Source organism: Oryctolagus cuniculus, chromosome 3 (assembly GCF_964237555.1).
Source record: "Oryctolagus cuniculus chromosome 3, mOryCun1.1, whole genome shotgun sequence".
Lineage (NCBI taxonomy): Eukaryota > Metazoa > Chordata > Mammalia > Lagomorpha > Leporidae > Oryctolagus > Oryctolagus cuniculus.
The window spans coordinates 15,244,019-15,256,275 of record NC_091434.1 but is presented as its reverse complement, the minus strand read 5'-3'; the positions used below and the strand labels follow the sequence as shown (position 1 = coordinate 15,256,275).

Sequence of the window (12,257 nt, the reverse complement as noted above, 5' to 3'; positions counted from 1 at the left end):
ACTCTGCTGCTCCACTTCTGATCCAGCTCTCTGCTATGTCCTGGGAAAGCAGTAGAAGATGGCCCAAGTCCTTGGGCCCCTGCACCTGCGTGGGAGACCCGGAAGAAGCTCCTGGCTCCCAGCTTTGGATTGGCGCAGCTCCAGCTGTTGCAGCATATTGGGGAGTGAACCATCGGATGGAAGACCTCTCTCTCTCTCTCTGCCTCTCCTCTCTCTGTGTAACTCTTTCGAATAAATAAATCTTTAAAAGAAAAAAGAGCAACAAGTAGAGTTCATGAGCTAAAAAGAAAATAAATTTTTAAATTTGGTAAGAGATGAGTGCTTGAATTCAACTTGGGAAGTTATCCCAAAAGACCAAAATGTTTGTTATGTCAAAAAAACTCTCAACTCTATCAACAAAAATGAAGCATTCACTGTTCCCTTAGATTTATAACACTCAGTAAACACTCAGCACTTGCTACAAAAATCCCCATCTTTGCTGAGAATACTTAGCCATTGCTTGAGTGAACGGCAATTAAGGTTTGAATGAGGATGTCTATAATAATTATTCCTCGAAATGATCTATAAACTGAGAAGTGTTGAATCTGGGAATAGTGTTTGATTGTCAGGTTTAGAGAGAAAAGATAAGCAAAGTCCAGGGGCTTCAAGTTTCCTGCTGTTTGCCTAAGCACAAAGGCTTATTACAAGAGGTTGACATATTTTTAAAAGGCTCAATTTTTTTTTTGCTATGCTTTCAAAATAGCAGAGAAATGGCTTCTTTTTCTACCCATAACACTTTATTTTTACTTTGTACAAAATACAAAAATGCAGATCCAAAGAGTACAGACCAGTAGTGACAGGCACACTGCACAACAGCAAATCTTGTGTGGCAAGACATTAGTTTTTTAAAACTTTATTTTAGTGAATACATGCATTATATAAAACAACAACAGCAGCAACAACAAAAACACAGAGAGGCTAGAGATTTTGCTATTTCTACCCCCAAAATAATGCTTGCTATCAAGACTTTGGATGGAGGTGGGGAAAGAGAATTAAAAAGGCAAATATTTATTTCCATAAAAAAGTAAAAGCTACCATAAAATGTCCTCATTTTTTTCCTGTCACACTGATTACATTTCTTTTGAAAAGCCACACAAATAAACAGAAACAAAAACAAAAATCCTGAACTGAACAGACAGCAAACACTCAGGAGGGTTTGTTAACCTAGGTAACCATTCAGTAGTTTAAAGAATCTTCTAGACATGTCGAAGCCTTTCTATTCACTCTCAGTACAGTGTTCCATCCGTCTGCCCTTTTACCCTTCTAATACCTCCCAGAACAGAATTGCTTGCATCACTGAGTCTGTTGCTAAGAACTAGTTTTGAAAAAGAAAGTAATGTACAAAAATATTTAACAGAACTATGAAAGATGTAGGAAAGGAGTCTTTTCTTCATAGCAAAGTAGTCTGCTCTTTGCAATGGTTCGTTTGTATACTCTTCAGGGTTTGTTTATTTGCCCCATGAATAAGACAGCACCTACAGAATTAAAAGGAAACAATATATAAAAGAATAATCTTTACAAGAAGTTGAAAGACATTATATTTGGTCTGTGTTGGGGGAGGTGCTATGTTTAACCTATCACTTGGTAATACTGTCTAATAGAACTTTCTGCATGATAGAAATTGTCTTTGCTTCACAGACCAGTAGGGTAGCCCCAAGTGACAAGTGCCCAACTGAGTGCTTGAAATGTGGCTGGTGTTACTAAGAAACTGAATTTTTAATTATATTTCATGGTAATTTAAAGTTAAACAGCCACATGGCCTGGAAGCTGCCACACTGAACTGTTTGGCTTCTGAGCACACTAATTAGAACATTAAAGATGCAATGAGATAGAAGGATGAGGAACTGTTTTCTCTAACTGATTTTTAAAAAATAGTAGAATCTATAATTTCTTAGTGCCTGCTCTCTACCAACAAGAAGTCAAACTTTAAAAAGAAAGTCATGTACTTCATTATTGTATTAAGACATAGGGATGCTTGTTATGTTCATTTTAATTATGACACTAGAGGTCAGGGCCAAGTATGAACACATAACTCATAGAGCTAAGGTCTATTGATCAAGCAATTCTCAGGTCATATTGGCACTTTGGGCTTGCAAAGGTTAAAGATGTGTAGCTCCTTGCAAACCTTACTGCATTTATAAAAACATGGAAAATCCAGCAGATGTCCAAAATATCCCATTGACCTCTTTGCATGTTAGAAACTTAAAAATATACCCAGAATTTGGTCAGCTTTCAAAAGTTTCCATCACATTCTAAAAACACAGTCTTGATTTCCCTATCTACTGTGGTGTTTATATTATTGAAAGTGTTTGTGAAACTGACACAAGAGAAATGGACTAAGGGCAATACTGTCAGATCAACTGCAACTGCAACGCGTGTTTCTGAATACTAACAACTAGTGAACAATGGAACAGGAGAGTTACTTACCTGTCGGATTATGTCGAATGAAAAACAGAAAAGGTCTGTCTACTATAAACCAGGGAGGTGATGATCTTGCAATTAGAATTGCAGCTATGGGAAGAAGAGGAAAATGTGTTATACACCTAATGTGAGGCCAGCAAGGTAGTTAGCTAGAGGGACCCTCAGAGGCAGGTATTTGAGGATACACTTAATTCCTGCCCCATAGGCTGGCTGAATTAAAATGGGCTCAACAGTCACCATGTACTGAACACCTGCCGTGGGCCAGACCCTTTATATTTGCCATCTCATTTGTTCTTTAGAAGCACTATCTTCTCCAATAGATGTACTTACTCTTCATGGAGTTTTTATGAGGACTGACATAAAACATGTTCCAGCTATTAGAAAGTGATTGCCACTCAATAAACACCCAATGCCTATTCAATGTTTTTTTTTTTTTTTTTATTATTCATACCATCTGCCTTGCTGATAAAGGCCCCTGTCCCTTTTTATCCAAACCCTTTCTGTATATCAAGGCCTAGCTTAGTCCTTAATATTTTTATCAGTGCTTTCTTCTTTGACAAATCATTTAGAGGTGTTCCTTGTGCCAGAAACTGGAACACTCTGGACAACTTATCTCATGGAGACATCTGACTTACAAGCTTCTGGAGGCTCATGGGTCTTACACATGCCTGTTCTGCCACAGCTACCAAAGGTGGCTTCCACTGGAAAGACACAAGGCCTTGAAGGAGGGCAGGTGTGAGGCATAACTACCACACCTCTGCTGCAATAGCTCAAACCCCTGAAAAGCATTAACAACTTGAGCTTGACATTATAAAGGAAACACCTGCAGATTCCGGAGCAAACCATTCCACCCAAGGGTCATTAAACACAAACTATAGGTGTTACAGGCCCGGTGGTGTCCCTTTCAAAATTCATTATGTAGAAGCTTCAACCCCTAATGTGTCTTAGAGATAGGGCCGTAAAGGAGGTAATTAGGTTAAATGAGGTTCAAAGGGTGCTTCCAATAGGACTGGTGTCTACATCAGAAGGCGTAGAGACACCAGGATGGACACACAGAGAAAACAGCCATATGAGGACACTGTGTGGAGGCACCCTCTGCAAGCCAGGGGGAGGGACTTGAGAAGACGCCAAACCTGCCAATGTCTTGGTCTCGGACTTCCAGCCTCCAGAACCATGAGAAAATAGATTTTTGTGGTTTAATCCATCTGCACAATGGGAGTTTGTTATGTCAGCCTGAGCTTATACAGCAGGACCTGGGTGGCTACACAAGGCCCTGCACTTGGGTTTAACAAGGTTTAAATGTCACTACAAGACCTAAAGAAGATTTAAGTCATCTTAAAAATTCCAGCCTGCTTATTCTAGGTCTTTGTTTTAGATGCTCTTTTAAAGCAAGGAAAAAATGTTTGAGAAAGGCAATAAAGCAAGCATCTCTTGTGAGTATAAACAGTGTGTTTCAGTGACCAAAAATATTCTACCCAGCTACAAGTTTTGCTGATACGCACTTTATGAGCTCACAGAATTTGGTCAAATCTCTTCATCCAATATCATATGGATAATTAGAGGCAAAAAAATTGCCTTGAGATTGGCCTGTTTTCTCCTTCATTATGTAACCACCAAGGAGAAAGCTGGTGTGGATGCTCTGATTATCAAAGGAGGCTGCCCAGCAGTTCTGCCACTGGCGCTCACTACTTACTCTGTCCTGGAGAGGCACGGTTGGCTATTTTCCTATACGCAAGTACTTACTGGGATATAAGGTTTCAATAGGAAGAAGGGTCTTTTCTGCCAATAAGCAGCTGGAACGTACTCTTAGCCTCCTGAAATCAGAGGTCAGCAAACCACCGTCCTCAGGCCAAGGCTATGGGGCCAAATGCTACTTTTAGAAGTGAAGTTTATAAACACAGCCACACTCACCCACTGTCCACGGCTGTTTCAAGCTATGATGGCAGAGTTGAGAGGCCGTGATGGGAGACCGTGGCCCACATGGCCAGAATTCACACTACCTGGCCCTGCACGGAAGCTTGCTGGCTGCTGTCCTACAGGACCTTCTCTCACTGAAATGCTTTCCTTTCAAGAATCAGCCTCTGTTGTAGGTCCTCGATGTACCCATGCCCACACCGCTGTCTGCTGAGGGTCAACCCACAGTGCCCGGGGCAGGGGGTGGGGAGCCAGGGCTCCTTGTGTATATGTTAAGCCGATGGATGAACGGTAGCATGCTTCGTTCTCCATGAGCATCAGCCCTGCCACGTGACCCAGGCCTTACTTGTTGCGGCTGAAGCTTTGGTTCCGTCCTCACTGACTTCAATCTTTGCTTTCTGCAAGATGTGGGAAACATGAAGGTTTTCTGACCCTGTTGCCGGAAAAATAAAATGGGATCAGCATTTGTTTCACTGGGAGGTCATCCATGTGCTTGGTGAAGTAACCTCAAAGCCGTGGGAAATTCCAGCTCCTAAAAAGTGTCAGGAGGAGTGAGTGACCTCTGACAGCCCCGGAGATGGAGGGCTCTCAGTGGCTGCCACTTTTAGGGAATTTCCATCTTGGTTAAGTGAACTTAACTTCTGGGGAGGGAGACCTAGACCCCAAATGTTTAGTGCCTCCATCAATTCAATGCTGACCACTAGGAATATTATTTAAAAAGAGGAAAAGAGCAGAACTCTAGAAAGATAGCCCAGGGTACCAGAAGAAGTGGGGGCAACAGTGTTATTTTTTCAATTACAAAATATCAGCCTCAGAGAGGATTTCAGGCAGCATTTACAGGGGGGAAACTGAGGCCCAGAGTATTAAAAATCTGCCCCCAGGTCATGCTGCCAGTTAGTGGCTGAGTAAGTGCTAGCTTTTCACTACTCATCTCATGGACATAGTGAGAGATGTGTCGAGTAAGAATAAAGTTTAAACTCTTGTGGAAGGCCAAACATATTAACACAGTGGTGCCTCGGGGAACTTCTTGTGCATTTGCTTCCTTCTTAGCAACTCTGCCAGCAATACGCACTGGGTGTAGTTTCCAGGAGAAATGCAAACTGAAGTTAATGTTAACCCGACTGGGACATGGCAGAAGTACCTTCACTGTCATCTGGTTTTGAGGGCCCTGCACCAATGGCCGGCTCTATAACGACCCCACAAGACTGAGATGTACAATCATGGAGCCCAGGTCACTTGCAGGATTAAAAATTAATCTCAGGAGAATTTGGGGTGCCTGGCCCTGTGAACATCCCTTATTTAGCCTTTATAAAGGCTAGAGTGGACAACACTGAAGGACAAAGTACAGGGTCAGATGGTGCCACTCAAACTTTAATGGGGTAAGGGGCTGTGTTAAAATGAAGATTCTGATTTAGTAGTTCTGGATCAGACCTAAGATCATGCATTTCAAACAAGCTCCCAGGGAATACACTGCGGGGTTGGAACCCCAAATTTGAGCTGCAAGGGCTTAAAGGAAACCAGAATATCCACTGAGCTGCAGTTTCACCAGAAGAGTCACGTTTGCCCCCTGCAATGGGAACTCAAGGGTTTATCAGCACATGACCGAGGCTGATAATGAACTAATTCTTAGCACTCAAGGGGAAAAATACAAACCAGAGTGCAGATAGTGCTCAAGCCAGGATTTTTCTTTGGATGGAGGCTGCTATTCAAACATGACTTGAGAAAAAGGTACAGACAGCAGCAGATGAAGGGACACAATACCAGGTATGGCTCAGCCACATCGGAAAAAAAAGTTCTAATCAGACTCATTTGAGTTGATAGCATTTCAGATTAACGGGCAGGAAAACCACACTTAATGCATGCCTACAGTTGCTCTAAGGAAGTAGACAAGTATTAGAGAACTCAAAAAAATCTTGGCTTTTTCTATCACAAGGAAAAGGTTTGCATGAAAACAAAGAGAGTCTAATAACTAATTACGAACCAGATTTTTAGGTAGCAAGAGCAACACATGAAATGCTTCTTCAACTGTGCAGTCACTGGGGCTTCACATTACATGTCTATTGAAGGCAGGGATGAATGACGTTTGCTCATTTAAAGCCAGTAAGATCATCTGATGCTACACCACATTAAACTCTGAACAGTTTCAGGATAATACATTTCCAAATGTGATTTGTTTTTCCTCTCTGAGCAAAACAGAGACTCAGTTTGTACATTTTCATCACATTTAAGAATAAGTGTTAAATGGAACATACTTGTTATTTTTGCAAAATTTGCCTTTGATGGATCAAACATCTCGGTAATGCCAAGAGCTTTCAGCGGCTCCTTCAAATCTGTTTGTGCTACAGCTGTGAACCTATATGAAAGCAGGAAATAGGGGGAGAATCACTAGGCTATAAATGATACAAAATGATACAATCAGTGCATGTCAACAAACGGATTTTGTTGAAAGGAAGATATGAACAGCAATCTGAATTGTACCTTAAACTGTAACCCCCCAATTTAAGTTGAAAGCAACTCTTCACTCAAATACTTAGCTGGCAAAACAAACAGTGAGTACTCAAGGCACCCTCACTTGCAACAGGCTCCTTATTCTAATGCTTCAGAGGGTCATCAAAAGCACTTTCTCTTAGATGGTATGAAGATTCAGTGTTCACGAGGTCCTTGTGCTCTGGAAACCTATGGTCCCTTCAATCATTTCCAACTAAAGAGCTATCATCCTAGCATCTGTAAGAACCATCATCCTTACTGGGACTGGAGGTGGTCAAAACACTCATTCCTGATCATTTGTGTAGGGTTCTGAAAGTATTTTACCACAAAAGAGGAGCAATCATACATGACGTTATATTCTAGGTTAATATGGGTTTTTTGAATATTGTAGTCTACCAGGTTTGGAGGCACTCCACATGTACATGTGAGACATCAAACCTACCATCAGAGAGAGCTTTACCAGATTTGATGTCATCCTATGGAAGAACACAAGGGGAGGTGAATGGATTCTCATCCACATGGGCTGTAAGGGCAATTTAGCTGTCCTTTATGACTGAGGCCTACAGTGCCATCATCTTACCCACTACATCAAACATTGCCTTCTGAAAGGCTTATTCTATAAAATACTACTAATAGTTTTGAGAGGACTGTTAACATTTATTGTGAAGCTATTACTCTGATTACTTAAACTCAGTGATTGAAGAATCAAAACCTTCCAGAACTCTCCACTACCATCAAAGCCTAGGCAGTTAAAATCTCTGGATAATGAGCCATCAAAGAAGGAGGTACCTTTCTCTGAAGGGAGGAGAGAACCTCCACTTTGACTATGAGCTTGTCTAAACAAGATAAGAATCAGAGAACTCAGAGGGCTTCCATAGCCTTGGAAACTCATGACTGGAGCATAGGGAGATTACTGATGCCATAGACAGGAGTGTCAATTGGTAAAGTCAACAACAGGAGTCACTGTGCACTTACTCCTCATGTAGGATCTCTATCCTTAATGTGCTGTACATTGAGATTTAATGCTATAACAAGTACTCAAACAATATATTTCACTTTGTGTTTCTATGGGGGTGCAAACTGTTGAAATCCTTACTTAATGCATACTAAACTGATCCTCTGTAAAAAAAAAAAAAAAAAAAAAAAAAGAAATTATCAATTCCCAACTTGACTCTCACTGGGATTAAACATGACAATAGGTCTGATCTGATTTCATCATCATTTTAAAAAATCATCTATTATTTTTCACTTTATGTTTCTGTGTGAGAGCAAACTGTTGAAATCCTTACTTAATGTATACTAAGCTGATCTTCTGTATATTAAGATAATCGAAAATGAATCTTGATGTGAATGGAAGGGGAGAGGGAGTGGGAAAGGGGAGGGTTGTGGGTGGGAGGGACGGTACGGGGGGAAAGCCATTGTAATCCATAAGTCGTACTTTGGAAATTTATATGCATTAAATAAAAGTTTAAAAAAAAAAATCTCTGGATAATGGGAGAATATTATTGTTGAAAAGTTCACAGAAAGGGGACAGCATCTATTGCCTCCTTCACAGGTCTAGACAAAGCAGTCGCTGACTTGTTAGAAGTTTAGGATTCATAGAGAATTTGGTATTATGTTTCCCATGACCTCAAGTCAAAATAGCTAGAACTTCATCTATATTTTAGGGCATAACAGAAAAACTGCCTTAAATGCTAGTGTAAGAATTCTGCTTGGAAGATTCCAAAATATGTCCTTACTAGTTGAGTTTTTGGGCCTCGGTCTTTAGCAACTCCTGGCTAAAATTTAGGAAGTAACCAAAATGCAGATCCTTATTAAAATGCATAGAGCTCTATTACACTTCATCCATACTTGATGATATGCATGTTTGTCAGTTTTTTGAACAAAATGAGCTAAGTTAAAAGTCATTACAGGGTCATGAAGAGCTTGTGCTCACGAGAATCTTTGGAGATCAGGGCTACTTTGTCTTGTAGGGATTGAAAGGTTTTAGGAAAGCAAAGTGTTGTATTTTCATCCCCTCCAAATTTCTGCAAAACTTAAAAGGGCTTTCTGTTGTCTGCTGTCCAACACAACAGTGAGCGAGCAATTCCATGGTGTTCTTCCAGGGAACAAGGCTACTCACTTGGGCAGGATCACCTGGACCCTCTTGGGCACCATCATACTCATCCAGCTGTCTATGGTCTTCGTGCTGATATGAGGAATGATGGCCGACAGCGGGGTGGAGCTCTCGGTGGGCAGCGCAATCAGCATGCTGATGCTTTCCCCGTGGTAGGGCAGCTCAATGAAGTTGTACCATAAATCATTGGGGGTGCTTGTAGAACCTAGAGAAAGCAGAGGCAGGTCAATCCTTGGTGACTCCTAGAAGTGGCACAAGTGCTGCTGGTCACTGTGGGAACTGCAGACAGGAGAGAGCAATTCAGCTAAAGTTTCCTTCACCACCAACAGCTTCCTAAGAACAACAAAGATAAGGACAATTATTTCTCCCTTCCCTGGTGAGGAATTCTCTTTCTTTAGTGTAGACAGAAAATCTTTGAGCATCGCTAATATCATTTTAATTCTGGTAAGTAGAAAATAACTAGATCACAAGGCATGTAGCATATAGTGTTTTGCAAGAAGTTGACCCTTATTTCAGCTGCCTTGGACTCATTCTTTTAAAAAAATGAATTGTATTGTGTATATATATATATATATATATATATATTGACAGGCAGAGTGGACAGTGAAAGAGACAGAGAGAAAGGTCTTCCTTTTGCCGTTGGTTCACCCTCCAATGGCCGCTGTGGCCAGCACACCGCGCTGATCCGATGGCAGGAGCCAGGTACTTATCCTGGTCTCCCATGGGGGGCAGGGCCCAAGCACTTGGGCCATCCTCCACTGCACTCCCAGGCCACAGCAGAGAGCTGGCCTGGAAGAGGGGCAACCGGGACAGAATCCGGCACCCCAACTGGGACTAGAACCCGGTGTGCCGGTGCCGCAAGGCGGAGGATTAGCCTAGTGAGCCGCGGCGCCGGCTTGTATATATATTTTAAGACAAAAGATACAAAGTTGTGGGATGCATGACAACAGTAAATAGTTACTAGAGTGAAGTAAATTAACATATCCACCATCTCAGTGTTACCTATTTTGTTCGTGTGACAGGAGTAGCCAGCTTGATTCATTTATTAGGAGTCCCAAATACAGTATCATTTTAATACCTACAGTCCTCATTTTGGAAGAACTGACAAGTTCATGTGAAGGGAAAAAGATTGAGGCATACCCAGTACAAAGCCAATACCAGCCTTTTCAACAGCATCCCACAAAATAGCAATAACCAGACCAGTTTTGCAGCTGAAAGGATCACAATTCAATAGATTAAATAGCTTGCCAAAGGATGCGTGGCTAGGGATGGGGCCCCAAGAGGCTATGGGCTCCCCTGGGGAAGAAGCTTTTCCAAGGAGCATGTCTGAGGATCCTATGAAACCTCTGAATCATCAGAGTTAGGTAAATGGAAAAACAGCCTTTCTAGATTTATGGTGGGTTTCTGAAAGGTCTTCTGAGACACTTTAAAGTTTGTAAGAAGAATTCTGTGAACTTGGCCCAGTTGCTTAATTTCCCGGTGGCTTCCTGTACCTAGAATGGAGGCAGTGAGATATTTACATGTGTATCTCACAGAGTTGCTGGGATCAAATGAGGGAAACATAGCAAGTCTGGTGCTTCGCAAGGCCTGGTCCAATGCTGGTGCCCCACGAATAAGCTGGTCCCCCCAACCTCCAAACCACCCAGAAAGGCAGCATTGTTATGAAAGATAGAGGAGAGAGTTCTTTCATGATTTACACTGATCTTTTCTTTGGAGATGACCTTTGCCTGTCACTGCAGGTGAGGCAGGGAACTTCAATGTGTCGATTGTGAGTGGAAGATGTGTGGCAGGGAGGGACAGATAGAGAGAAGGACAGGAAGACAGCAAGGGGGAGAGAGAAAGTGAACGCTCTTTGTTAGACAATGAATGCATTTAGCCACAGAATGTGAGAAAAATGGTGAAGCCATCAGAATGCATGGCAGTGTAGGCTCATTACAGTTTCTCCTTAAGGGAGCAACAGGCATCCAGTTGTGGGACTGCTCCTCTCTCCTGGTCCCATGTTGTGGGACTGCTCCGTCTCTCCTGGTCCCATGTTGTGGGACTGCTCTGTCTCTCCTGGTCCCATGCTGGGCTCTTGGCTGCAGGGCTGTTTGGTAATTCAGCCGTGGCCTGCGTCAGCTCGGGATACCCATGAGGCCTCACACTTGCCTGGCTTCTGTGTTGGGGCTCCGAAGAATCAAAGACAGGTTTCTTCATCCTTCTTTTTAGCCCACTTATATAATAAAAGTCTCAGTGAAACAGAAAAATCAATGGAAAAGCGAGGGAAAAAAAATCACTTCCTAATGAGCCCTTTAATCCTCCAAGAAAACATGAATTTCCACCCGGGCAGAGCTAATCTTCAGAACCTTTGCCATCTGGAAAGTGGTTAATACATGATTGCTCCAGGGCCTACAGTAAGGATCTGCAGATATTAGCTCCTCCTCAAAATGTTTACTCTTCAAGTAAGAAGGACCGAACTTACAAACAATGAAAAAGGTTGAGCTGGATGGGTCCCGGGGGAAGACGGCATCCATGCTCACCACGTAATCCACCCTCCATTGGATACATCCTTAAATGGTCAGTAGCATGAATGTCCATGAACCACTACGCAGTCAGCCACTCACATCTCTTTAATGACTGACTTCCCTGGCTCCTCTGCTGCCTCTGACTGCAGGAGCTGATGCCCAGTGTTGGCCAGGAATGGACTGTATTTTCCCATGCTTATCCTCACTGGGTGGCTTGGGAAGCCAGGAGAGGAAGTGACGCCTTCCCTCTCTCCCCCTGATCACTAAAGCTGTCATGGCAGCCTTGCATACAGGGCATGGGCTGAGGTTAAGGACGTGAGATCTGGAGCTGGATTCAAATTCTGCATCTGCAGCACCCCAGGATCTGCGATGCTGGCCAGTTCCTTAACTAGTGTTAGTTTCTTGCTCCATAATGTGCTCTGATAATACACCCACCTTACAGAGCTATGGAAAGTCCATGAGACCATACCTACAAGGTGCTCAGCACAGCCCTACACATAGCAACGTCTTCCATCTATTGATCTGTGACTATAGGGTCGCTGCTCACAGTGTTAACATACAGTCCACCCACCCACCAAAGGGAACCACAGCTCCTGCATTCAACACAGCCACTCCCAAGCAGAAGGAACCAAGAAGGCAGAAGGGCATTTGGGAGCCTGTGTCACAGCCTGGGCCTCTCCTTGTCCCAGAGATCTCCCTTTCAAATGCTCTGCCCCAGGCGCTCCACTGGGCATCCGCTGGAAAGCTGACTGCGTGTTCTCTAATACAGAAAAATA

The 12,257-nt window shown here is 42.7% G+C and overlaps 1 protein-coding gene across 2 annotated transcripts in view; it reads right to left on the bottom strand.

Moving 5' to 3' along the window:
- Positions 1–754: 754 nt before the first annotated feature.
- The window catches only part of SERPINE2 (serpin family E member 2), a 62,264-nt gene continuing 50,761 nt past the window's right edge, over positions 755–12,257 (bottom strand). For both annotated transcript variants that reach the window (XM_008259238.4, XM_051848113.2), the window contains 5 exons: positions 8,984–9,182; positions 6,627–6,727; positions 4,721–4,807; positions 2,467–2,550; positions 755–1,514 (listed from right to left, as the gene is read on the bottom strand). In XM_008259238.4, coding sequence (XP_008257460.1) covers positions 1,477–1,514; positions 2,467–2,550; positions 4,721–4,807; positions 6,627–6,727; positions 8,984–9,182 — 509 coding nt within the window. In that variant the 3' untranslated portion in view covers positions 755–1,476. The remainder of the gene's footprint in view (positions 1,515–2,466; positions 2,551–4,720; positions 4,808–6,626; positions 6,728–8,983; positions 9,183–12,257) is intronic.